The sequence below is a fragment of the Zonotrichia albicollis genome, chromosome 7 (genome assembly GCF_047830755.1).
Source record: "Zonotrichia albicollis isolate bZonAlb1 chromosome 7, bZonAlb1.hap1, whole genome shotgun sequence".
Classification (NCBI taxonomy): domain Eukaryota; kingdom Metazoa; phylum Chordata; class Aves; order Passeriformes; family Passerellidae; genus Zonotrichia; species Zonotrichia albicollis.
In genome coordinates this window covers 33,729,833-33,756,309 of record NC_133825.1, presented here as the reverse complement: position 1 = coordinate 33,756,309, position 26,477 = coordinate 33,729,833, and the positions used below count along the sequence as shown (strand labels likewise).

Sequence of the window (26,477 nt, the reverse complement as noted above, 5' to 3'; positions counted from 1 at the left end):
GGTGCAAATCCACCCTAAAGGCACATGTGTACGTGACTCTTCCCCAGCACACCATGACAGGATGGGAGGTTAATTTCTGCAGCCAGAAACAGGAGGTCTCTAACCCATGTATCATGTTTAGAGCAGATTGATATTTTAAATGTTGGTGATGCAACAAAAAGTTTTCTGTTTATGTCTCATTGTAGGACTGACAAGTGTGTGTAACACTTCATAAACTGCTCTTGTCAACAGCTTTGTTATTAAACACAGGCAATCAAATATTGTGAGTCAATATCTTTCATCTTCTTCCTCATCCATATCACAAATTAGAAGTCACTTAAAAATAGTTTATTAAAAAGTAGCACTGGTTTCTTATCTCAATTGCCTTCTGATTACACTTTGACCTACTTTCCTAAATGAACATGGTGATTGCCTCTTGTAGAGCTCAGATCTTAAATAGAAGAAATAAGGTATTTACAAGGAAAACAGCCAGGTCCCAGGAACTTTCTCTAATTTCCATCACTTCCCCCCAGTGCTATGTGTCTGGGCTCAGAGCATTTACAGATTTCCATCCCAACAGCAGTATGGCTTCTTGTCCCACGTCCAAGGGAACCCAGCCACCTGAGCTCTTCCCACATGTCCTCAGGTGGGAGCTGAATAGGAGGGAAATGCTTGATTATGACTGAATGGTCCTCAAAAGGCAGAAATTATGCCAGGATTAAGCCAGAGTTAAGGGGTTCAGGAACGACCTGGCATGGAAGAAACTGAGGGGACAGTATGGTAATTTTATTATTGCCGTTGCCCTCTGGGGGCCATAATTACACACACTGGAGTTACACACAGTCTGCTATACCAGTGTGGTGCTCAACCTCAGGACCTGGGTTGCCATATCATCCCAAAGTTCTTCTAATTCAAGGGGGTTGTCCAAGCAGGGGACACCTGGAAGGCCTCTCCTCCTGCTTAGGTGTCCCCAAGGCCAGAGATGATTTCCCTGCTGGTCTCAGAGTGCCTGGGGAGGTACTAAGCAGGTGCTCATGCCAGGGGAGTGCTTGGTCTCAACCCACCTCACAAATATGTTTTGCATGTCTCCAGGTGTTGCAGCGGGTGCAGGTGCTGAGAGGGAACCTGCAGGCTGCAGTGCCTGTGCTGAATTCAGCCCAGCCCTGAGCTCTGCCATGTGCAGTGAGGCCAGAAGGACACAAGTGCCCCAGCAGAGGCTGCTCCAGGGCACACAGATCTCCGCTCCTGCTGCCTGAGTCTGCCAGCAGGGACACACATGCCGTGGCTGTGATGTCAGGAGGAGCACAGAGGGGTGTGCACAGAGGGTGACACGGGTGAGGCCGTGGGAGCAGAAACCTCACTGTGCTGGCACTACCCCAGCTGAACCCCACCTGTCCCCTGGCTGCCACAATGCAGGGGACCAGGGAGAGCAGGCAGCCCCTGGAGAGGGGGTGGCACAGCTGTCACCCCCAAAGTACGGAAGGCAATAAGGGCCACCTCCTTGGGCCCTTTGGCTGCTGGAGCATCTGCTCCAGGGTAGCAGCAGGCTGTCCTGTCCTCAGTCCTGCTGAGGGCTCAGAAGAGGCCAGGAGAGCTGAGAGGGGCGATGATGATGGGGGCATCAGGTGGGGTGAGGATGGGTGTTGTGTCTGATGTGGTCTCCTCAGCCTCACTCTCCACATCCTCCATGTCCTCGCTGACAGAGGGGATGATCTGCACCACCTTCTCCTCAAAGTGCACTTGCTTGCGAGGCGCTGGCACGGCTGCTGGCTGGACAGGAGTGTCTGGGGCTGAGCTGCTGTCCTTGCTGCCCTTCAGGATGCTCTTCATATGGCCCAGAAGCGAGCGGTGCTGCTCCCTCTGGGCCCCGTGGAAGGTGTAGGTCTGCTCAGTGTCACCAATGATGGTTGGGGCTGCCTCAGTGCCTGAAGGGTCCACGTAGTGACCCGCCTGGGGATGTGTGTCTTTGTGCCCTGGGCTCTTCCTCCTCTTGCTCAGCAGGAAGTAGGCCAGGGCAGTGAGCACCAGCATGGACCCTGGGGACAAGAATATGTTGGCTGAGGGCTCTGGCTTGTGGGAAGGCCTTGCCCAGGAGTGCTTGGTCTGGCTAGCCCACTGCCATCAGCCCAGCTCCCTGCACATCCCCACCCCTTGACAGACCATGCTCCTCTTCCATCTGCACTACTCCCCACCCAAGCTTCTCACCAGGGATGGTGACATGCCAGACGAGGACGGGATGCAGGAAGCAAGCCACTGAGAGCAGCGTGTACCCCAGGAATTTCTGGAAGCTCCCTGGGCATCTAGCTCGCTTCCAGAAGGCCTGTGCCAGGAATTCAGGCTTGTGACTGGGGAGAGAAAGAGAGGTCCTTGTGTCATGAAGCACCAACCATATGCCAAGAAGATTTGGTCCTAACCATAACCCATCTAAATATGCAGATCCTCAGTCTGGTTTGTCAGAAAATGGGTGTGCTTTTCAGGGAAGATAAACAAAGCCTGAACATCTCCTGCAGGGAGAAGAGCATTTGCCAGAGGCCAGCATCTCAGTGCCTCACTAATCAAGTGCCTGCTAATACAAGTAAGGACATGCCTCTAAGCTGTAAGGACTTTTGAGTTTCTACTAGAAGACAGCAGCAGTGCTCAGCGTCTGAAAAGGACATAAGGATTGTTGACATTTTAGCTTTAACTTCTGTGCTGTCTCTGGAGGGAGCTGAAGCTCCCCCTGGGGATCTGGGTCTTCCTCCAACCCTGGTACCTTGTGCCTCCACACTGTGTTAAGCAGACGCTGAAACCAGGGTTTGTTGTGCTGATGCTCAGGAAATTAGGGCACAAGCCTGGGTTAAAACACAGGTTTAAATGGCTGTGCACATGGACCCATTTACCTCCCCCCTGTCTGAGTGCACTTGCCTTGGCACTGGGGGCAGGACCTTTGGTCTGGCACTTGCAGCTCCCCCAGATCTGGTGTTGCTGTAAGGGGCAAGGTGCCTTTGGGAGGTCCCACCGTGGCTGGAGAGTAGTGGGCAGGGTCTACTCACGTGAAGCACATCTCCAGGAACAAACTGATAAAGAAGAAGCCTTCACAGACAGTAACTGCAACCCCTGAAAAACTGAAAGGTGGAGCTGTCAGGGGAGCGGGGCTGTGTTTGAGTATGTTCTGCAGGTGGGTAGAAAGGGCACAGGGGGCCAGAATTTACTATCCAGTTCTCAACACAGTCTGTATGCAGGGGTCTGAACACCTTTTTTTGTTGAAAACTCACAGCCCTCCTGCCCCTGGGGAATCAATCTGCAGCCAGTGTTGCCTCTGGCCTGCCTGAGTGTGCAGTAGCCTTTCTTTTCCTAACAGAAATAGCGTATTTTACTGAAAACTCAATATGGAGATCTGAAATACCCAAAGCCTTGGACACTGTCTCCTGCTGCTGTTGCAGTCTAATCTGGTGCTACATATAGTGGAGGGGTTGACCTTGTCACCCCTGCCAGCTCTGATTTCAAGGGCAAAAATACTCACAGCAGATAGAAAGCCAGGCTTTTAAACTGTCCTCGCTGCAGAGTTTCTACGCCCACACCGATCAGCACTAGAAAGAGAAGGCAGGAAAGATGCTGACTGCAGAGTTCAATCCCAGTTCCCTTGGGTCAGTAACCAGCTCCCAGGATAAATGTCCCCATTTCCCCAGGGGCTAGCAAGGCAGCTTCTTCCATGCAGGGCAGCATGTCAGGACTGCCAGCACCAGTGATTCATGCTGACACACCCGCCCAGAAGAGTCAGAGCTGAGTGTTGCCCTTGACACAGAGCCCTGAAACCCATCCCAGCTGCACCCCTGTGATGGCAGCCTTGCCACTGTGTAGGCTGGGGAAAGGTGCTCTGGGAATACCAGCTGGCCTTGGACAGCTGGGGGAGGTGAGCAGCAGTGTCCTGAGATTCCACTCTGAGATGGGCTATACTGCCACATCCCAGCTGCCACAGGCCCACTGCCCATCCTCCTCTGCTCCCAGTGCTGCCAGCCCCACTCCCTTGCCCTCCCTGCTGCACCCAACACGTGGCTGCAGAGCAGGGCAGCTGTGCCAGCTGCCTTCACGAAGGGCTGTAGCCATAGCATCAGGATCCTTTGCTAGCCAAACACAAAAACATATAATGGGAGCAGGCAGATTAAAACCAGGGAATGAACGTTCTCTCAGTGCCTCAGCCAGTACAGAGCACCAGGGAGTCAGTTTTACGGGGATTAAGAGTATTAACAGGGCTAAAATCTTTGATGGATTGGCCAATAGCTTCAGGGGATGGAAAATTTTCTTCAACATCTTTCAGCTCCTTTCAAGATTATTTCTAGAATGGAGCAGAAATGTAACGCCTCACACCAGATCAGTACATGCCAATTCACAGGGCACAAGTGTCAGAAGTGTGGAGCTGAATGAAGCCCAGCTTTCATAGCCAGAGCAATCTCCTGTCTGCACCTGATGCCTCCACCCCTCAGTGAGCAGTCCCCACCCATCCACTGGTGCTCAGGAAGTTCTCCACTGCTCCTGCTCCATGCACACTGGCCAAGGTTTGAGGTGCAGGTTGGATCCATTTCTCTGAGCTGTGGTTTGCCCCATCTGGAGAAGGGTACCAGGCCCCCAAACAAGGACACAGCTCAGTGCCCATCCATCAAGACTGCAGTGCAGTCAATGCCAAGGGTCAGCTTTCCCATCTGGGCTGAAAGAAATCCCTCTGTGTTTTCCCTGTGTCTCTGCAGCTGCTGGCCCCTGTCAGCCAAGGGAACTTATGGGGCCCATGTGCCACCCTTCTACACTGCCTTTCCAGCCCTGAGCAGAGCACAGGGAAATCAGCCTCATCAGAGGGCTGTGAAGCTGCAAAAGTTGTGTAATCCTATGTGCAGAGTACTGTCTTTTACTATCTTGTGACTGAGGGCCATTCTTTATAATCTTCCCTACAAATGTGGACTTCATTCATTCCCATTCATTCATTCATTCATTCAGTCTGTGGATGAATGCAGAATTCTACAGCTTGGCTGCTAGCTCAAGCCTCTACTCTGGATGGGGAGATTTCCTCCTTTTGCACAGCTTCTGCTTTATCCACAAAGCTGTTTGGATGAGGAATCTGCAAGAAAAAAAAGAACTGTTTCGAGGTGTTTGTTTGGACTAGTCACTGCTTGATTTGGATCTTGTCCAAACCATGTGGCTAAAGGCACATGATTAGGAATTAAATGGTTGAAAGCATGAGAATTAAGAATAAGTAGGAAATCTTTCCTAGATGCAAAAAACACAAGGCCTGGAATCACTGACCTAGAGATGCTGCAAACCCTGCAGCAAATCACACAGGGCTGTTTGACAACTCTTTGCTAACTTGCCATGAGACCAGTTAGCCATTTTCTGATTCAAAGGACACCCTGTAGCCTCACCACTGCAGAGAGCCATTACACTGTAAGATCCTGGGGGAAAGGGGGGTTTGTATCATGTGGGTAACTTGTATTTACTAGCAGCATAAAGAGCTGGGCAGGCCTTCTCAAAATCAATTAGCGAGGCTGATGCACTCTCCATTTCATAGTTGTTTTTTTTTTCAAACAAAACCCATGGGAATTTCTTCTGCATGGTTTCCATTTCATTCAAAAGCCTCACACACCTCATCAGGCACTAAACACTGCATCAAGCTGATTTCTTACTCCATTGAAATACACAGAGGAATAAAATACAGGCACATCTCAGTCTTCACGGGCCTTTTGGGAAAGTCAGGTGATACTGGGAATGCACCAGACCTATGGAAAAGCACAGGGAGCTGTAGTGCAGCCCTCTATGCTCTGATGCTAAGCAGACAGATAACTGCAATGCTCATTTAAAGAAAAATTAAAGAAAGATGTGCAGATGCTGCAAAATGATGAAAACATGCAGGAAAGATGATATTCCACTAACACATTTCTACATTGTAAACTACTTTCAGTTTTGTTGGTTTAGCATCAGTTTTCTCATGGCAACAAGCTCACATTTTCTCCCAGAAAGGTCTCTATGAATTTCCTTGGAGTTTTAAGTGAGAATATGAGCAATGTGAGGCTCATGGGGGCCCAAATGGATAGGGATGAAGAAATTAAGTGATCTGCATTTTCTGATTAAAGCTTTGTCCCATCTCCCAGTGTTGCAGTATCATCACAACATGCACTTATCTGCTGGGAGTTTTATAAACTCAGAGACTTAGATCTCTCTGCCTGTTATCAGTATCAGTCCTTTAAAGCACATTCCAGAGCCTCTATCACCCCAGCTGTGTCCTTGGGAACCTGTGCACACTTCAGCTGACCTGTGTGCTTTCTACTTTGTCCTGGTTTGAGCAAAGTGCCTCTTCATGACTTTCTGCAGCTCATAAAGGAAATACAAAGGTAGGAGGGCCTGCTGTGACTTACTCTGATTTCTGACTCTGAAATCCCTGGGGTTCTGAAACCACAGTCATCCCATCAAGTCACCTCTCACCAGGAACATCTGGTTCACCCCTCCAGCCTTTAGACAAATCAGACCCTTTGATCTCTGCTTTACTGATGGGGAAACTGAGGCAGAGAGTGCTGCCTGTCCTGTTCCATAACAGCTAGTCAGCAGCAGTGCCAGAGTCAACCCCTGAGCCCTCTGCTTTAGCCGATTCCCCCCTCTGCTTTAGCCAATTCCCCAAGTCCCACCTGGAGATGCTGCCTGTGCAATGGTGTTCCACCCTCCTGAGTGAGACACTGTGTCTGACACCTGGCTCAAAACTCCTGCATTTCATCTGAAACCAAATGATTCAGGTTGTGCAAGCACTTGGGTGTGTCACCAAACCCAGAACACCCTGGTCCAAAGCAGCCCCTGGCAGCAGGGGGGAAGGATGCTACTCCCCAGGTACCAGGTGGGTGAGTTTATGGTGTTTGTACTGCAGCCATAACCTGAACTGCTCTGAGCTGCTCCCCGACAGGCTGCTGAGAGGCAGAGCAGTGCTTTTATTGTAACTATGCCATGGTAGCTGGGACAGAACCTCTCCATCCTGCCTGGGACAGGACATCTCACTGTGCACACTACAAGGAGCTCCTTCATCTTCACATCCCACAGTGTAGCCCGGCAGTTTTGCACAGCCATGAGTATTTTGCTTTTCAGTCCCATTCACATCTTGCCTATGCCTATGCCTGTTTCAGAAGAATACGGTTTCATTTTCTTCTTCTTTTTTTTTCTTTTGGCATGCATTAGCTTGCCCTCTGAATGTTGGCCCTTCCTTTCCGATGTCTCACTGTGCCTCCCACAGCATTTGGAAAGAACCTAGCCAGGCAAGCACCACTGTCCCACCCTGGGTCCCAAAGCAAAAGCGAGCAAGTTTTCTTGTCCTCCCTGCAGGAAGGGGCCGTGGCTGCAGCTGGCCAAAGGCAGGGAGGCAGCCTGGAGGTCCCAGCTCCCACTCGGTGTCTTTTAGTGCCAAAGACAGAGAGAATCTGCTCTTACCTGCTGCGGTGGAGATGCCCAGCAATCGGCAGGTGTACTCCAGGGCGCTCCACAGTGCCTTGTGCTGCATGGCGGAGGATGAAGGGTGCGGTACAGCCAAGCAGGAACTCCTGGGGCTCAGAGCCCCCACGTCAGGCGCAGCCCAGCAGCTCCCAGGAGCAGGCAGAGCCTCTCGTTGCCTGGACTGAGTGACCTTCCTGGAGGAAAGGGCAGTGTGTGCAGGACTGGCCACCTCCACAGGGCCTCCCAGGGGAGGGTGGTCGGAGAATGAGCTGCCACCCGGGGAAGCGGTGAGCGCTGCTTGCCGCCGCTCCCGAGGGGGCTGTGGAGCCCCGGCCCTTTCCCGCCCGCCGCCCGCTCCCTCTCGGCCGGTGATTAATGATTGCTGAGGCAGGGTGCGGCCGGGGCAGCATGGGTGCACGGCCTGCCCTGCTCCTGAGGTGGACGCTCTGGAAGCCCAAGCTGATTAAATGAATGTGAAGTCATTAGTGCTGTGCGGCTCCCGGCAGGTTAACCATTTGTGAGGATGACGATGTTTGCTCCTGGCAGGAGAGCAGCACGTTTGTGGCAAGTCATGGGGGGCACCCCGGGCCCACTGCCTCCTGCAGCTGAGGCCGTGCTGCTGCTCACCATCCAGCTTCCATCTAGTGCGGCTTGGGAAGTGTCTGTGCTGATGTGCAACCACAGGGACAAGGTCAAATGTATTCAGAGGGGTCCCACAGACTAGGGATCTGATATTCTTTCTTTAGGAACACCAGTAAAATATGTTTTTGTTTTGTAGCTACTGGAGCCATTTGAACAGCACCAGGGTCTCACAAGTGTCATAACGTATGGAATGAGCTGCACAGGTACCCTGACCTCTTTGCCTTGGATTTGGGAGACAGCCTGGGAGTCCCTGGCTTGTCCCTGTAGGACACACTGGCTCAGGAGAGGGGCGGCCCTATGGATGTCTGAAGAACAAGCCAAGAAAGCAGTGGCTGTTCTGTTCCCAGCCCCACACTCCCTTGTGCTTGAACAGGGTACATCTCACTGGAGGTCACCATTGATCCCCCCCGCCTGCTGCCACCCAGGGAAGAGGTGGTGTGGGCAGCAGCATGGCAGTCCCAAATGGAGGGTGGTGTGAGCACAGTCCCAGCGGGCAGCAGCATGGCAGTCCCAGCAGGAGGGTGGTGAGCACAGCACAGTCCCAGTGGGCAGCACGGGCCTGCAGGGCAGTGGGTTCACAGGTCAGTGGGCTCACCTTGTGCTGGACAGTCACTGCAGCCCCTGGCCCTTGCAGCACTGGCTGGGAAGCTGCTGTGGGCAAGGGACTGGGTGAATCATGCTCAATTCACACACAGCCCTGCAGGGAGGGAGCAACCAGCTGAACCTGTCCCCCCATGATCCCTTCTCACCTGCCTGACACCACAAAGCTGAGCCTGGCCAGTATGTGTTGTACTGACTTATCCTGGGAGTAGAGATGACTTGTGCCAAGGACAAAGTGACAGCTTCTCTTCCATATTCTTGGTCTGTATTTCAAACTGGTATTTTTCCATGGCAGCCAAATGCCTGAGCTTATGAAATGGGTTCATGATTCCTGTAAATAACTGCTGATACTGGTTTTTTGAATGTGCACAAGGCTGTGAGTGGCAGAGATTTTACAGCAGGGATTCCTGACAAGATTTGGGCATAGTGCACATTTTCTATGTGAAAAATGGAAGGGCCCACAGGAGAAGGGTTTCCAGAGCATCCTGGGGTGCAATGCTGAATGGTGCAAACCCAACTCATGTCTTTGCTTTGTGTCAGTGTCACACTTCGGGTGTTCCCATTTCCTCTTGTCCTCCTGCACCACCTCGGGTGTTTGATGGAGCTACCTGCTTTCCCACACCTGGTGACTCAGTGGTGAGCCTTTCTTTCCAAGAGGTGGAAATCAGAGACAGCCAACAGGGAAGGTCACATGAAGGCTGAAGAAAATCCCATCCCTGCTATGGCTGAGCATTGCCTGGGTGGTCCCCATGCCTTCTAATGGTGCTTTGCTGCAGGCTCCAGGAGCCCCCTCTGCCTCCAGTAATCACCAGGACAGCTTAAAGACCCTGGCATTTACAGAACACAGATTCACAGAATGCTCTGAGTTGGAAGGGATCTATAAGGGTCACTGAGTCCATTGCTTAAGTAAATGGCCCAAATGTGGATTGAACCCACAATCTTAGTGTTACTAGCACCATGCTCCAACCAGTTGAGCAAATCTCAGGGATTCCCAGGCTGCACAGGTTGTGCAGGTTCTTTCAGGTTGTGCAAACAGTCTGGATGCTTTTTTCCTGGCTGTCATGTTCTTTTTTTAACATTGATGTCTCTTTACAAACGTGAAAAGTAGAAAAGTACTTTAAAAGCAAATAGAGGAAAGGAAGACGTAAGAGTCTTTCAGAATCAGTTAGAGCCATGAGCTTAGTCTTGAAGAGATGCAGAAAACAGTGCAGCCCTGACCACCCATCCTTCAGCACCCAGCAGTGCTCAAGGCAGCAAGCTGCTGCTTCCTCCCAAGGTGGGGGTCCTCTTAGCCACCATGGGCAGTGCAGCATTCTGGGCTCTTACTCTGGCATTCTTATTAAACTTCACTGAGCTCTCACCCAGAAAGTACATGACTTTCTCTGAGTGCCCTTGACAGCAATGTTTCCTTTCTGGAAAGCAACATGCCTCAGGGTTTGAAATAAATGTAAATGTATGGGTGCCAGTGGTGGTGGTCATGGAGGAACAGAATCTATTTGGAAAAGGCAGATTAATACATTAACAATTTAAAACTTCCATCTCCTCCCCATGTTCCTGTGGCTACTGCCCAGCCTCCATCCTCTGAGTGGGCCTTTATTAGCCTTCCTGAGGGTTCTTGCCCCCCATGTGGGGAGACCCTCAGCCTGGGGCAGCATAAGACCTTCACTCACCCTTCCTGGCTGCACTAGGTGTTTCTCTCACTCCACTGCCCAGCAGGGTAGCATGGAGGGAGCTGGTATCCTCAGACTTCATTTGTATCAACATCCATTTAGCAGCTCCTTCCATCCATTGAGGATTTTTTTGGCTAGTGCTCCTACAAAGCAACCTCACATGAACTTGATTTTTCTTGGTAGAATGATCCCTTCTCCTTCTGTCTCTGTTCAAGTGGGGTGATGATACCCTTAATGAAGGTGTGTTTTAGTGAGGTTTTTAGGAATGAGTTTATGCAGTCAGAAGAGGACGGACGACTTCTGAGCTTAGAGGGTTTAATAGCCTGGAACCAACATTGCAAAACCTATGCACCAGCACAGGCTGTTCTGGGACACGTAACAGCAGTGGTCCCCACAGCACATTAAACCACTTCTCTTGCACAGGGATTTACAATCTGCACTTTGGCTGCCAGCCAGGATTCACATTTACAGTCTGCTTCCCATGATGTATGGGCTGATTTGAGAGGATTTAATCTCAGGGTTATGGCTTCATGGTCGTGTTAGTCTGTGTCTTCATCTCTCCCTGCTCACACTTTGCTCAAGTTAGTTTTGTGTGGCATCACCACCATGGCCCTTCTCCTGTGACCAGGGCAGCACTGGGATTGGCTGCCCCAGTAGGGATGTACGGGAGCAGCACACTCGCCTCATGTTTGTCTCTGCAAAATGGTGATGCTGCAGGAGTGATGCAGATAGTGGAGATCCTACCCTGGGGCATAGGGTACCACAGACCATGCTCTGAAAGAAACCTACAGGAACATGCTTAACTTAGCTTGCCCAAACTACAAAAACAGTTCCCAAACTGCCTTGGACAGTGTTCTGGAAATTGGTTTCTGATATTTCACCTTCTCTCCTCAGCCCTCAGCTATAACCACCATGTCAGGTAGCCTTGCTCAGCAGCCTTGGTCCCTCTCTGAGCAGCAGCAGCTGAGGTGCTCCCACCAGAGTGTCCAGCTAAGACAGACTGACACCAATGCTCTCCCTGGCCCACCAGAGGACAGGGGGCCAGCCAGCAGCTGCCCAGAGCCTTTGCAGTGGTGCCAGGTGCTGCCTCCCTGTGCTCTCCTTCCATCAGCTCACCTGCCATGGAGGGGACAGGGACTGTCACAACAGCAGGCTGATGGCAGATGGACCCAGTCGATTGGAAGCACCAATGAACTACAGCTGTGGGTTCACTGGCTATGAATATCTCCTTGCAGTCAGCAAGAGTTTCACTCTGCCTTGTATCCCCAGAGGTCCACTGCTTTCCAAAACAGTCTGAATGTACTGACAGCATCCTGAGGCGAGCTTGGCAGACCTCCCTCCACTCCTGAGCCAGGGAAAAACATGGCAGAGGGCTGCGTGCAGTCACAGAACCAGCAGAGCTAAAGAGAGGATCTTACATGCGCTGCCCCTCCCTTTGCTATAGCAGAACGATGCCCTCTGCAGCCTCGGCCCCGGGCAGCAGTGCGAGCCGCGCTGGGGACGCCCGGCAGGGGACAGCAGGACCCCGCACGGCACAGACCGGCTGCGGCCAGCCCCCTGCAACGCGGGGATGAAAGGGCATCATTAACTTTTACTGTTTGAACAAGAAAAGCGTGATAGCCACAATATGGATCTGAAGGGGACTGGGGAGAGCCCAGAGCTGCAGTGAACACAAATCAACAACTGGCCTGTTTTGTTTTATGCTCTGCGATCAAAGGAATCAACGTGCTGCCGAGCACTCGTCTGCTCCTCCGGGAATTTCCCCGCGCAGCAGGAATGCCAAGGCTCAGCAGCACTGCCCCGACTGCCCCACATCAGCCCTGCCAGCCCCAGGAGGCTCTGGTGCGCAGCTCCAGGGCTGCAGGCTGACCCAGCAGGGAGGGTGAGCTGGTGAGGTGCCTCTGTACCCACAGCCCCTCCTGGGGACCCTCTCCCTGGCAGCAAAACTGGAGAGACGCTGCATTTATCCTGGAGACTGAGCTTTCATCCAGGCATCCGGTGTTGATGAAACTCAGGACACATGGTGGTGTGGGATGATGTGGGATGATACTGGGGAAGGAGGCTGAGGTTGATACCTCTGTGGCAAAGGCAATCTTAAGCAGAAAATGGATGTAGAAACTCATCTGATGCACTTGTGGGGATCTCACAGACTTCTACAGCACCTCTATCACTCTGACTTGCTGATGATTTCTGCTTTTCCTGTGAAACCTGCAAGCCTCCTCATCCCAGCCCTTTGGTCAGGAAAGCGACCTCCCAGAATGTCAACCTGAACTTCCCTTTTCTTACTTGGTCACGTGTTTGACACCAACTTAAGAGGTTCTCAAAAACATGGACTGATACCAGTTCCCTGTGGCAGCATGTGTGAGGGGCTCCTGGCTGGCCATCCCCCAGGAGTGGGGCACAGCTCTGTACAGCTGGGATCAATCCCCATCCCAGTCCTCTGCTGTCCAAGGGGGTGGGCTGAGCAGTGTGTGCTTGTGTCATTTTACAGTACTTGGCAGAGAGATGTGTGATCAGGATGTATGCATACATAGGCAAGTGTATGTATATATGTGTTGAAAACTCGTGTTTTTCTTAAGCTAAGCTGTAATAACAAGAACTATCAAAATCACATTTATTTATTATGCATTTGATCTCCACTTCCACAGCAGGGCTCCCAGAGATTGGTGTCCAGCTCCCAGAACCATGTGATTATGCAAGACTCTCCACGAAAACACATTTCTAGCTTAGCAAACTGCAGGGAAAACCTGCAGAAACAAAGTCAAAATTCAAGTTTAATCTTTGTTTCCTATTACTAATAGTATTATTTCCAATTGTATGATTGAAATGCATGATCTTTGGGGGATTACAGCAAAGCTAAACAAGAAATGTCATAGGGAACTAGGGAGAGGGGACATCAGGAGCTGAAGTTGAGGTCAAGGCAGTAATTCCAAATCTAAACCCCAAGGCAAGAAATACCTTCAATCTCAGCACTTCTCAGCTGCCAGTGAAGTTTCTGTGCTGACAGCAGTGTGACTGGCTAGGAGGACTGAGGCTGGGAGCTACAAAATACCATGAAGGCAGCAGAGGCCTGACAGGGATAGGGGAGCTCCCCCAGGTTAACAAGGAGCAGGGGATGCCAGCCAGTGAGATGAATGAACCTTCTGTCCAGGGAGCTCCTTAGAGACGTGCCTGGTGCACAAGGGGGCTGCTCCCTGTTGCAGGTACAAGCCCTCTCCACTCCACTGAGAAGCAACAGAGCCACGGAGCTGATTGGCAGCTCCTCTGAGAGGCAGTGGGCAAGGGGGGATTCAGCCTGCTGGGGTTGTTGTGGGATGCCCAGGGCAAAGGGAGCACTTCTCCATGCTGGCCTTGGCAGTGGGGACCTGGGGGGCTTTGTCACTCTTCCTTAGGGATCTCCTTTGTGAGACTGATTTTGGCTCTCAATGGATGAATGGAGACCTCAATTTGCATGTAAAGAGGGAAGGGAAATGTGAAGGGAGTTCCTTATGTGATCGTAAGGCATGGCTACACCCTGCACAAGTCCCTGCATGTCCTCCATGCCTGCTGCCCCTCAGTTCTTGTTCTTTCTTACAGTCAGGCTCACTTGCTATGAGCTGCTCCCATGGGAGCCACGAGAACTCCGGATGTGTTCAAAGATGACATGTCACAAAGACCATGTTGCCCACATGTACAGGAACCCCCTACCATGGATCAGTCAGCTGCAGAACTTGGGAGAGACTCATCATGCTGAAACTGGCATCAGTGCCTCTCAATGGACTATCACTAAAAATAGATCCATCTCCTTTTTTCCATATCTAGATTGAAGTCTAAATCATTCCCAAAGTCTGAGTTTGATGGCAGTCCTTTAGCAGGCGGGTGTGTTGGTTAGCATTGTCTAAGAGGCAGCTAGAAGTGATCAGTAAGGCACACACAGGCAGGCAGAGCAGATGGAAAAGGTTGTGCTTAGTATCACTTACTACAATATGGGCATGGCTTGGGATCTGGATGTGAAGGCCACGGGTTTCACTTTACATGGATCCAGTAAGCACACATCCACTTTTCCCCCTGACACTGAAAAATTCCTCGCCACACAAGAAGTCCCATGGGACTGGAGTAATCAAACAGGAAGGTAATTGAAGGTTGAAGGACCATCACTGCCTTTACCAATAACGATGTGTTGTTTGTAGCATAGTAAAAGAAGTATGGTTTGGACCATAGTAAAAGAAGTCCACACACCACAGGTCACAAAAAAACAGAGTTCAGGGGACACCAAAGGTAACTTCACAGCAGCAGTGCAGAGGCAGAAAAATTACCCACTAGGAGATAGGCTAGAGTAGCCTCAGCCTATTTGTACAGAGCTGAAGAAGAAATGAAATCAATCACACATCTTTTGCCTGAATTTGCCACTCAGCTGCTGCTGGGACCCCTGAATAAAGACTGTAGCTTGCTCCCAAAGCCAGGCAATTCCTTCCTCAGTAGCTGTCAGTGGATCTGAACTTTGGGCTGTCATGGTAGATGTTTGAACTGCTGGACAAGCTGCTCTGAGGTTCCATCTCCCCTCTTCCAACTTCTCCATCCCTTCAGCTTTCACTCCACAAAAAAATTTTTATCATCTGCCATCATCCTGGGAGGCAGCAACTTGCAGCAGCAGTGCAGTAGCAACATGCAGGTGTGAGAGGGTGTTCACAAGGAGTTGCTGTCCCTGGGGCAGTGTGACATGTTATAGTGTTCTGTATGTGCTGGCTGACTCTCATCACTGAGACCCAAGGAGGCCAAGAGAAGTGCTGTGTCAAGTAAAGTAAATATTCTCAGTTTTTCTGTTGCACTGATTAATTTTTGTTTTTAATGGGGAAACTGAGGTGGAGTGATGCCTCGAACCAGATAGTATCACACTGCACTGTCAGCAGCACAGCTTACTCAAGGATGATGAATCTTTGCCTACCTGTCTGTAAGTCTTCACTTCCCTTGTGAAATACAGTGCTAGCTCTCAGTGGAGGAGCTTACTTAGCTAAACTCTAACCTGAACCCATGATTCATTCCCTGGACTAAAAGTTGTGATATGATGATGAAGGGTAAGATTCACCTCTGTGTAGAGCAGGTCTGTGACAGGACTAAAATACCACCTTAACACCACAAAATAAGGCTATTGTTTTACTTATTCCTGTAGACAGAGAAATTGCCACCACAGGAGGAAATGCAATAGTGTAAAAGGAGCTCACAAAGAGATCAAATATTCATGTGCAGGCTCTTGGTCCAGAGTATATTTCCTAAGGAAGGCTGGTGGAGCAGTGTTTTGTTAGTAAGTGGGAGGAGGGAGAGCTTGTAACTCAGTATAAACAAGCTCTGTGCATAGGCTTTATCCCAAGGACATTCATCCAACCATCAAAACCATTTGACTCTTTGCCCTCTTTTCTGGCAAAGGGGACTGGTGACTTCTCCCTGCATGGGAGCAAACAAGGTGTGCACAGCAGTGATTGATGCACCTGGGGGTTGAGACACATCAAAGAGCCTGCTTGCTGCATTTCGAGTCCCAGTGAGCAATTTATAGAAGAGTTTATGTAGATAAATAACCAGGGAGATTTATGTAAACCATATGTTTTTGGCTGCAGAGATGTAGAAATGCTCAAGGACTTGGAAGCTGTGTAGCTGAGGTTATTTGTAAAAGTGTTCCTGTTAGTAGGATTTATTCTGGGGATTCATTTTCCTTGGCATTGCCTCCAAAAGGCTGCAGAGCAAACAAACATAGCAGGATCCATCACCTCTTTTACTATGCTGTCTGAAAGAGTTTTGAGCATTAAAACCAGAAGTTTGGTCGCCCCTAGTTCAGGCTGGGAATAGGAAAAGGCTGAGAGCAAGGAGAAGCAGCAGCAAAGGAAACAGACCTCCTGGAGATGGAGGTTGGGTGAGGTCACACAAGTCCCTGGAGGGACCCCAGATGCCAGCTTGGTCTCCCAGCCTAGCACTGGGTGCTTACTTCTGAAAACCTTGCAATCCTGCCATGGCTAGTGTGATTTGAAGGGAGAAGAGAAGGCAGTCTTGGCCTTAGCTGGAAAGCTGGGATGTAAATTTGAATTTGTCCATCACATCAGGTATGTTTGTGGTAATGGGAATAAGTTTCTGCCATGTATTATATTTGCCTGGCTTGGATATCCCCTGCCATCCTGTGTCCCTCTGGCTCTGTAGTATTTCCTGTGCACTGAGATGCAGTCCCTGAACCTGGCATCAGCTCATTTGTACCTGCTGAAGGTGAGGAGCAGGCTCAGTGCTGTGTTAGTGTGACAATGAGCCAGAGCCTGGATGTGCTCTCACTGCTGTCCCACCCCAAGAACTCACAATCTGAGTAAGCTGTAGATCACCTCCCTCCTGCTCCTGTGCCCTCGTGGGATGGCACAGAGGACTGTCAGAGTGGGCAGCTTGACAAAAACCTCTGGTGTCAAAAGAGACTCTGTGGGCCAGACAGCAAAGTCACCTGCTATCTCTCTGAGGGTGTGCACCTGGGAGAGCTCACAGCCCTCACATCCAGTCCCTGCCCTCTGTGCAGACCCTGACACCTGCACTCGCCTGAGGGCAGCACCCTCTGCAGAGGGGCAGAACCATCATGGGATATTGCACAGGAAATGGATATTGCACAGCTGTCTGGCTATCTGAACTGCTTCATCACTTACTTTTCAAGTCTGAGCTGTTTCTGTTTCAGGAAGGAACACAGGAGTCACTCAAACAAATCATACCAAACTGTCCCCATAAGGTGTGCACCCCAATGAACACTGATGTGCACATATATCATCAACACAAGAGTAAGACTGGTAATCCCTTCTGGTTGCAGGCCACTTATCCATAAAATTCCTCCCTACATATCTCCCTGTCCTCTGACCCTCTCTCCTCCCTGTCTCTGTCTCCTGGTAATGGAGGCAGATCTTGGTGTGCCAGTGCCTGTCATTTTCTACTCTAGGCAGAAAAATATATCAGCTGTTTCAAGATAAGTTGTGACTGCTCCTAAATCTTAGGCTCCCTTTCCCTGTGTGCTGAGCTTGGGATTTGCTTGGCTATCAGCCCTCCCATGGATGGGAAAGGCCCCCTGCCCTCATGTGTGCTCACCACATGGGCCACTTTATTTACATAGCTGGGTCCACACATTTATATTTAGTATGTTTGAGAGGCCACCATGGAATGAGAAAGCTAAAAATGAGGCTGGATTAAAATGTATGGAAGTTAAGGGGGGGATAGGAGTGAAAACTGAGGAGGCTGGAGGTAACTCCAGGGCTCGCTCAGCTGTGTGACCATGAATGCCGGAGGCTCCTGCTGTGAGCACAAGGACCAGAAGTTAGGGGCACCTTTGGATATGAACCTGGGTCAGATTCAGGCCCTTCTTCAAACATTCTTACTTGAGTACAGCTTGAAATTGCAAAACTAACCCAGTTTTATAGACTACAAGACATCTATATATCTGTTTATATTCATCCTGATTTAGAAATTTTTAGTCACCACATAAGTCTGACCAGAGTTAGGCCTGAGGTTTCTCATTGCAATGCTTTAACTCAGGTGTCTCAAGTGAGCACCCTGGAGATTATTATTATTCTCTCCCCCAGTAAACAGACCCCCTCAAAAAAAAAAAAAAAAAAAAAAAAAAAGAAGCAGCCATTTGATGAGTTGGAAGTCAATTATGCATTCATCTTCCTCCCACACCCTACACACATGGGGGGAATGGGGTGGATCTCTTTCTGCCAGCATCTCCAGTGTCACACAGCCTGCTACAGCTCTAGTGGCCTCTCACCTGAAAGGCCTGCTGGAAGTGGTCAGTGATAACAAACAACTCTGGTTCCAGCTGAAAGGTTTTTCCTTAAATGCTTTTAGTACAAATATTGCAACTCATTTCTTCTTTTAGTAACTATAAGCAGACTAAATTAAACTTTCATGAGTCTGAAGTACATAACTCTCCTTCAAGCTCCAGGATCTGTTTCCCTGGTCATTCTGAACCAACAAGGGCTTTGCTGTGGTGTTGGGTCCTGGGCAGAGATGGTGCTGCTCACCCGAGCTGGTGATGTAACTGGTACTAAATCACTCCTGTCCTTGGTAGATTTGTGTAGCTGCTGATTGAGGCTGGTTGTGAGCTCAAGGGCAGGAAGGGCAATGGGTGCTTCCCTGCCATGGCTGGGATTGCCCCCCACACAAGCAAAGAGAGCTTGAGGATAACCTCGGGCCAGCGGATTGTTTCCACGAGCTGAGTGCCAGCAATCCCTCCCCTTGAGGAGGTAAATTGCCCTCATGTACTCTAATGAGATGTGCTTTAATTTTGAAGAGAATGAAACACTACTTTCCTCACCCGCTGGCCTTAAAAAGAAACTTGTTGACTCCCCAGCCTGTTTCATGCTTTGCTGGCAAAAAAAGAAAATAAAAATGAAAATGAAAATGAAAATGAAAATGAAAATGAAAATGAAAATGAAAATGAAAATGAAAATAAAAATAAAAATGCTGGAGAAAATGAGCATGCTTTTGAGGTTCAATCAGGCTCTGCACCCAACTGCCAGCTTCTCTTGAGTCAATGCAAGTAACAGTTCCCAGGAAGGCAATTTCAGTGTGTCCAGGCTCCTAATAATGCAGTGCTCTGTTAAGAAAAGGTGCTGATGAAACCCTCTCCTCTCTGCAGCCACAGCCACGGTGAGACCTCCAGAAACACAGTCACTCTCCTGGGAGTTGGGTTTTCCCATCCACACCGGGTATCCTGGGCCCCGAGAGGAGCTGGGGCTCGTGTGCCTGTTTTGATGCTAAGGCTGCCTCTCAGGAGTGCAAGCAGATACAAATTTCACTTACTGTGCCTAGTTCAGTGGTTTAACATCCTTATGGAATAGCTATGGCAGCATTTTTAGTTGATGGATAAGAAATTTCCTATGATTGGGGAGCATAGGATTGTGAATCTCCTGTAGTCTTTGATAAAACTTGTTTCAACTCTGGCATGAAATTCAAAGGCAATTTTAGCCTTTTTCAGAAAGGTAGAAAACAGTAGTCTTGACCAGAGGCAAAATTCTCTTTTAGTGACTCCAAACTCTCTTACTCTCATAGTTACACTTCTAGCAGAAGTTATTCTTGCTTTAGATTTATGTCTGCTCACAAAACTCTCAGCTTGAATCTAGCAACATTTTCTTATCTTTCTAGAGACAATGTTGCATCATTTAGCTTCAGTAAGAAGCTACTTAGTTTTACTCAGAGTGTGAAAAGTGAACTGAGGGGAGATGATATCCTATTTTAAGAAATATTATCTGTACTGATTAGAGATTTTCTGGGGGATTAGCTTTCCCCTTGGCATGATGAGAGACAGAAGTGAAGGCAAGATTTCACCTTCGTGCTCTATGGCCTTGATAAATCAGGCACCACAAATCACTGTTGTTAGATCCCTTTCACATCCCTTAATGGGTGGGTGGTAGAAGTGCACTATCTTTTGAGAAGATCCTCCTGTTTCTTACTTGCATGTTAATTTAGCAGCTCCCGAAATAGCAACCTATAGTACCTAGATTCATAATTCATAATTAAAGCTCCTAGCAATGTTCAGGCTCCACTGCTGGTTTGACCTCTGTGCCTCTCCATGAGCATACATCTCAAGGGATTCTTGCCCTCTTCCCAGGGAGGGCCCTGTGACTTATCCCATTAAGTTAACAGAAGGTCATATAATAGTCATAAAAATATTATGGATCCCTCCCACATTCCTCACCCGTGGCAAAATACTGCTACAGGGAACAATCAGTGCTTTTTAGCTGGGCATCCAATAAATCTGGAGAGGTATTAGGCAGAACTGAAGCTCTACAGCTGCTGGGGTGGAGCGTGAGCACAGATGGATGGCTTGGGAAATGGGGTTCTTTTTTTGCCTCTGTTCCTGTTTGGAAGCAAACCTGTGTTTCAGGTTTTCCAATATCTTTAAGAGGTGTAAATGTTCTATTTGTTAAAAGATCTTGTTTTCTGTTTATTTGTCAGCTGTGTTATATGGAGAAGTAAATTCAACAAAATTGAAGTAGTTTTGCAGAAGCGCTGTTCTGCTTGGTTGCTTTCTCTGTAGTGGTTAAGAGGCTTATTTTGTATGGGACCTACCCAAAAGCAATCACCCTCCACTGCTCCTTGCTGAAGCTCACTGATGCCAGATGAGCAGCTGCGAGCTTTGTCCCTTGGATCCAGGAGCAGTTTGTGATTCAGGCTTTTTGTACAGAGAGCTGCAATGTCTGCTACAGGCTGTCCTTCTCAGCTCCAGCCCACCGAGTCCTCTCCATCTGGCTGCTCTGGCTGGGGCTCTGCTTGCAGCTGGGGACTGAGTCATGCTGGCATTGTCAGCCCAGCAAGCAGCCAGGGCGTTTCCTCTCCCTGTGGTGCCTGAGCTTGTCTCATGGGCTCATTCCTTACTCTTTCCTAAGCCCCTGGGAAAGACCTGGGGGAATGTGGTTCTTTCTATACACTTGTTATTTGATCTGCTCTGGGTCTGAGCTGCTGTGTGCTCCTAACCTCTGGGTGGGGTATTTGGGGTGACAGTTGTGCCATGTGCAGTGGGATGACACTGGTTGCTGCTACTTTGACCAACACAGGGTCACAAAGTTTTCATGCCACTTGGGGTTCCTTCAGGGAAACTTGTCTGACATACACGTTCAAACTTTCCTCCTTCACACTCCCCAGTATTCGCTCGAACCCCTTGGTTCTCTCATGCTTTGTCTTGGCATGTACAGAGACACTGTGCCTTTGCTGAGGACTCTGCCACCATCCCAGCTCTACCTGGAATTTGGGTTCCACAGCCCTGCTGAGTCCTGCATGTCGTACCTCAAGCCTAGCTTTAGCAGCACCTTTATCCATTAAATGCATAATATTTGTTAAAACATGTCCCAAGGGTGAGGAATGAAAGGATTCTGCTGGCATGTGACTGAAGTCCATGTTCTGAACCCTTTGCATGCTCTCATCTCCTTGCTGTCGAATGTTTGTTGTGCTTAAGAGGGCAGCAAAACAAACCTTGCCTGGCCTCTCTGGAGCCAGTTGTGTGACAGTCAGGAGACTCAGCCAGCAGTCAATGTAGCTGTGACTAACTCCTGCAATAACATGACCTTTCAGGATGAACAGTGACCTTCATAGGCTTAAGTGTGTTTCTTTATGACCAATAAAATGTGGTCATGGCTATTTTCCCAATGATTTCTCTATGGCTGGCAAGTAGCTGGAAGAAGTGTAGAGAATTTGACAGAATTAGCAATTTGAAGAAACTGAGGTATGCTCCTGCTATTGACTCCTTTGAAAAGTTTCTGCAAGCACTGAATGAACAAAGGAGCAGGCTGCCAGGTTATGTGGCTGTGAAAGAAATTCTTCCTGATGCTGGAGGTCAGAATCTATCAGAATTTTGTCCAGAAGTGAATTCACGTGTTGACAATGTGCTGCAGGGGTAAGGTCACATGCAGTCTTAAGATTTTTCTCAGGAACTTCTTTTGCTGCTCACACAATTTTCAGGCTGAAATGATGTTGTGAAGAGAGCAATATGAAAGACAACTCCAACTCCTTGCTCAATAGCCCTTTGGATAAACTTCAGATTTTAGCATGGGGGTGCCAACCACACTATCTAGGAGGGAAGTAGTCTAATGTGCTACATCTGCAGGCTAGTGGGCATCCTGTGCCACAGCTTTGGGCTGTGGTGTGTTAATGAGGAGTCAGCCTGGCAGGGAGTCTGTGTCCAGGCAGGCACCTCTGGGATGCACATTCTCACTGCCTCACAAGAATGCACTGGGGACATCTCCTGTGCAGGTATTCTTCTCCATAGGGCCTGGAGTGAGCAGCTGTAGATCAGTTGCTGTGTGATTGCCCTTCCTTGCAAATTGCTGCCGAATGCAGAGTGAGGCTGGTCCCTGCAGGGATCCTGGCCAGCCTCAGCCTTGGACACCAGCTGAGAATCAAGATAGGGGCCCACTGTAACCCTTGCTCAGGCAAAGGCCAGGCAGAAGGAGAAAGAGAACTCAAGAAAATAGTTTCCCCAGGGAAGCTCCTGCAGGAACAAAAAGCCAAAGCCTCTGTAACAGAGCCAAACATCAATGAAGGAAAAATCTAATTACCCCTTCTTGTGGGGTTTGCAGCACAGGAAATGTGGCCCTCTGGGACAGATGTAAATATAGGCATAATCTAATGCCATACTTGCCTGAACTCCCTGCATTCAGGATCTCCCTATTAAGCAGTCAGTTGGTTCTAATGGGAGGTTTTGAGCTGGAGATGGTATCTGCTGTTCCCCCTCTCTCCCCACTAGCTTGTGCACAGTGCAGCAGGTGAAGGCCAAAGGCATTGTAAAATAATTGGCATGAGTTACTTCTCTTGATTCCTTTAGCTTTTCACATAATGTTCTGATGCCTGTAATCTCCTGGCTGTTTCCACAGCTATTGCTGGAAAGGAGTGTAAAAAGGGAGCCCTTCAGGTGTGGGAAACTGCCCTGAACAGCAGCCTGTGTGTCTGTCCATGCTCCCTCCTGGCAGTGCTGCAGCCTATCTTCAGCAGAGGTCTGCCTCAATTTGAGTGGATTTGAGAGCTGCAAGACTTGGGTCTCTTGCCAATCCTAGTGATTTTTGCTTGTGATTTGTTGCTGAAATCTCGAGAGCTGATAGGTCTGGGTTTGCTTTCCAATCCTGCCTGTGTGAGAAGGTGAGGTAGTCCTGGGATGGTCAGTGCAGGTCCAGGACCCAGTTTCCACAAAGGTGTATAAGGTTTTTTGTTTCAAACTGCTGAGAGGGGCTTCAGTGTAGCCACGTGAGAAAAGATGCTGGAGTGCATCAGAGTAAGGGCCAAAGAATCTTCAGCAGCTGTGATCCCCACAACTGTTGCTAGAGTGCAGTGCACACACATTGGCAAAAGCTTGTCAGTAATGGAACTTACCACTGAGCAGAAACTGCTTGAAGAATCCTCATTGCTGACTCAGTTTGGGCTCAGTTTGGCTTTCCCAGCTGGAGGGCTGTGCCTTTGGCAAGGAGTGTGCTGCCTGAGGTGTGCCAAGGAGAGAATAGATAAGTTTCCCTTGCATGGGGTAGAAACCCAGAAGAATGGCTGCAGGGACAGCATTTAGCAGGCAAAGGACTACTTCAAGTGTCTTTTGTTGTGTTAATTGACTGCTATCCAAGTGTGTTTTCTCACCGTGCTTTCGAGGACTGATCTAACCAGATGCAAAACACTCTCCTATGAAGGAGCAGCTGTGTGTGCTAGCTGGGTTTGCTTGGCTTTCAGTCCCAGGGAAAGGGCAATCTGAGTGCTCAGCTGTTCCTAAAAAATTGCTGGTGAGGAAAACAAACTAACAGACACAGCGGGGATTTTGTAGCATACAATCGAGGAGCTGAGATCTTTTCCCCCAGCAGAGCTGAGCAGCCGTGTGCTCCCACGCAGCCAGCAGGCAGCGGGCTCTGTGCAGGGGCTGCGTTTGAGCCCGGCCCAGGGAGCTGCTTTGCACCCTGGGCAGAGCCTGCAGGGCACAGGGGCTGTGGGCACTCAGCCCTGCAGCCTGCCAGAGCCTGGGCTGCAAGGGCAAAGAAGGGCAGAGCCCCGTCAGGACAGGCACAGTGTTACTGTGCAGGTTTGGTTTACTGACCATAGAATTTGGGACCAGAAATCAAGACATGTCTGTTTCTATAAAATCTCTGCAGGTTAGACAAGAACTCATGGCACCTTGGTCCATCCTAGAACACTATCTTGTTCCTGCAATGAGCAGGGGAACATCAGACTGCTGCTGATGGGACAAGAGGGTAAAAAAGTAACTGATGACCATTTCTAAAGGCTGATTTCATTTACTGCTGAAAAATTGCCAGCCTGCCTTCATGGCCTTGTATCCCCTGGGGAGCAGTAATGCCAGTTTATGCAGCTGTGTGAGTACCCACCAGCTTCCTCAGGCTGGAGCTCCATTGCCCTGTCATGTTTAACCGAGGGAGAGCAGGAGTGGGTGAGGTGATGTTACCCAGATCCCTGCTGTTTTGGGAATCACCCAGCCATGCAGGCGGCTCCCTGTGCTTAAATGAAGATCTTGGTAGCAGACTGATAATATCAAACACTCAGTGCCCTGGCAGCACTTCTGAAAGCCAAATTCTGGAGTGAATGACAAAGTGTTTTTTCATTGCTTGGAAAGTACAAACTGGTTTTCTTTTTGCTGCCCCAACTCTCGCTGCATGTGGGGGATTTGTTTATATTAGGCTGTGGAAAGGAAAAAAAAAAAATCTACATGTTATCTCAGAGCTGGGCAGATTAATCCAGAGGAAGATTTACTTGAGTGCAAATCAAAGGCTTAGTTTTGTTGGATAGTTCTTCAGTGTCTTGAATCTAAATCCATCATGCTATCCCTGCAGCATTCAAATATTTCAAAAGAATTTGGAAAGTTTGCAACCAGAGTGGAAGTACTGGGACTATTGCTGTCTTTTGTTTCTGTTCTTAGAATTGCAACTCTGCTATATTTTATCTAATTTATTGGTATGTTTAGTGTTCAAGATCTCTGAAGCCCTAAGGAAGGCTGTACAAATTAAAGGCACAACCCAAATCCAGGACATGCAGTCCTAGTTCTGTGTAAACAGATTTTAAGCTGAGCCTATGTAACTGATGTGGCCAGGATTTGATGAATCAGGCACATTAGGAAGTTGTTGGGAGCAGTAAACTCTCCTCCTGGTCAATGAGTGTTTTTCATGTGAGTGATGGGAATGGCAGTGGGCTGCTGCTTCTTCTGACACCTTCTGTGCAGGGAGGGCTTTGGAAGTGGCTAACACTTTCATTCCCAGCTTCTGCCTTTAAATTATGAGTGTACAGAGAATATGGGTCTCAATATATTGATAGTTGGAGATGGGCAGTCCAAGAAATGTTGGCAGAGTTGTGAGATATAGCAGAAAGACATTGTGGGTCTGGGTTATTTAGGAAGTTGGGCAGGATCAGTTCTGGGTGTTGACAGATAGTTTGTGTATAGCAGCTCGGCTTCCTGGATTGATTCTTGTGTCCAGGGTGATCTGGAGGTATTCCTAGTGAGAAACTGAGCCCTGTCTCCTCTGTTGCATCTGCAGGGTAAGCTGGAGAATCTGTCTGCTTTTTCCAGCAGTTGTGAGCACTTTTCAGTTGATCACAGGTGTGTAAGTAAAATGATTTTTAAAAAAAGGTATAACCAAATAGATGTCAACTGCTAATGCAGCTCTCTAGTCTGAGTGCAAAGGAAAGCAGAGGTGCTGAGGCTGAGCTCCACATCTGGCTGTCAGGCCGCAGGAGCACTGAATGCAAGGGGCTGGCCTAGAGGAGATGGGGAATTCAGACTGAGCCAAAGGCACTGGGATCGCAGGGAGGGATGGAAAACCAGGTGCAGGAGCAAGAGTGGTGTTTCCATGGGGTGATTCCAGCAAAAGGGCAGAGAGCTTAGGAGATAAAAGGTTAATTAGCCAGAGCCTGGGGTGTTGTTTGGTATGTGTCTTGTGTTGGGAACTAGCATCTTTAATTAAGCCTTTTCCTTTGGGATTCAAATGCTGGGTTCAAATAGCAGTCAGGACAAGAAGTTTTGTTTCCCATGTCACATCAAACTGCAAATGGCAAGATATCCAAACTAATTGGCTGCTCACATTGTCAGGTGCAGAAGTCTGAGAACTGCCAGCCAAGTCTTTCCTGGGCTCTTCCTTTAATTTCTTTAAGTTGTTAGTGTGTGTAAAGGTTCTGACTCAATCATTTCTGTTCTGGGCCCCTATGGACCAGCTTGTCTTCCATTTGGCTTAGGGAGCACTGAAGCACATCTCAAGTGAGAAGCCTTTTTGTCCAGCAGCCTTGAAGCAAAGCAGTTTTCTCTGCATGTTTTGTGCAGCTGTGGGCAGTCCTGCACACTCCCAGATTTTTAAATTCTTTATTCTGTCCATATTTCTGGCTCAGGCACCATAACTGAGAGCTGGGTGGAGTAATGCATTTGCATTTCTGCCACAGATTTCTGTCTTGGTGCTGATGCTAAAAAGGTTGCACTTCCATACTGGCATGATACTCCAGTAGTCAGTGCTTGCCTTTGCTCCACCAAACTTAAAACTGGTGTTTTTCCAGTGCTAATAAAAGGTGTTTCCTACAAAGGGGAGCTCATGAGCAGTTTTTAAGATAAGTTTCTCTACCATAATGGGATTGCCATGGATTTATTTAATGTCTTTACAGCAGCACACACATTTTTTATCAACAAATGTGTGTGCTGCT

The 26,477-nt window shown here is 49.0% G+C and overlaps 1 protein-coding gene across 1 annotated transcript; it reads right to left on the bottom strand.

Moving 5' to 3' along the window:
* Window positions 1-317: 317 nt before the first annotated feature.
* Window positions 318-7,871, bottom strand: TMEM72 (transmembrane protein 72). Its single transcript, XM_005481249.4, has 5 exons — window positions 7,414-7,871; window positions 3,482-3,548; window positions 3,012-3,083; window positions 2,185-2,324; window positions 318-2,015 (listed from the first exon to the last, which is right to left on the bottom strand). Exons 1-5 carry the CDS (start codon window positions 7,481-7,483, stop codon window positions 1,555-1,557), a joined length of 810 nt encoding a protein of 269 aa, XP_005481306.2. The 5' UTR covers window positions 7,484-7,871; the 3' UTR covers window positions 318-1,554.
* Between the last annotated feature and the right edge of the window lie 18,606 nt (window positions 7,872-26,477).

Coding starts and splice junctions, on each gene's coding strand:
- TMEM72 (XM_005481249.4), bottom strand. CDS start 7,483: ATGCAGCACAAGGCACTGTGGAGCGCCCTGGAGTACACCTGCCGATTG. Junction 3,549..7,413: donor GGGCATCTCCACCGCAGCAG/GTAAGAGCAGAT, acceptor TTCTCTTTCTAG/TGCTGATCGGTGTGGGCGTA. Junction 2,016..2,184: donor CTGGCATGTCACCATCCCTG/GTGAGAAGCTTG, acceptor TCTTGTCCCCAG/GGTCCATGCTGGTGCTCACT.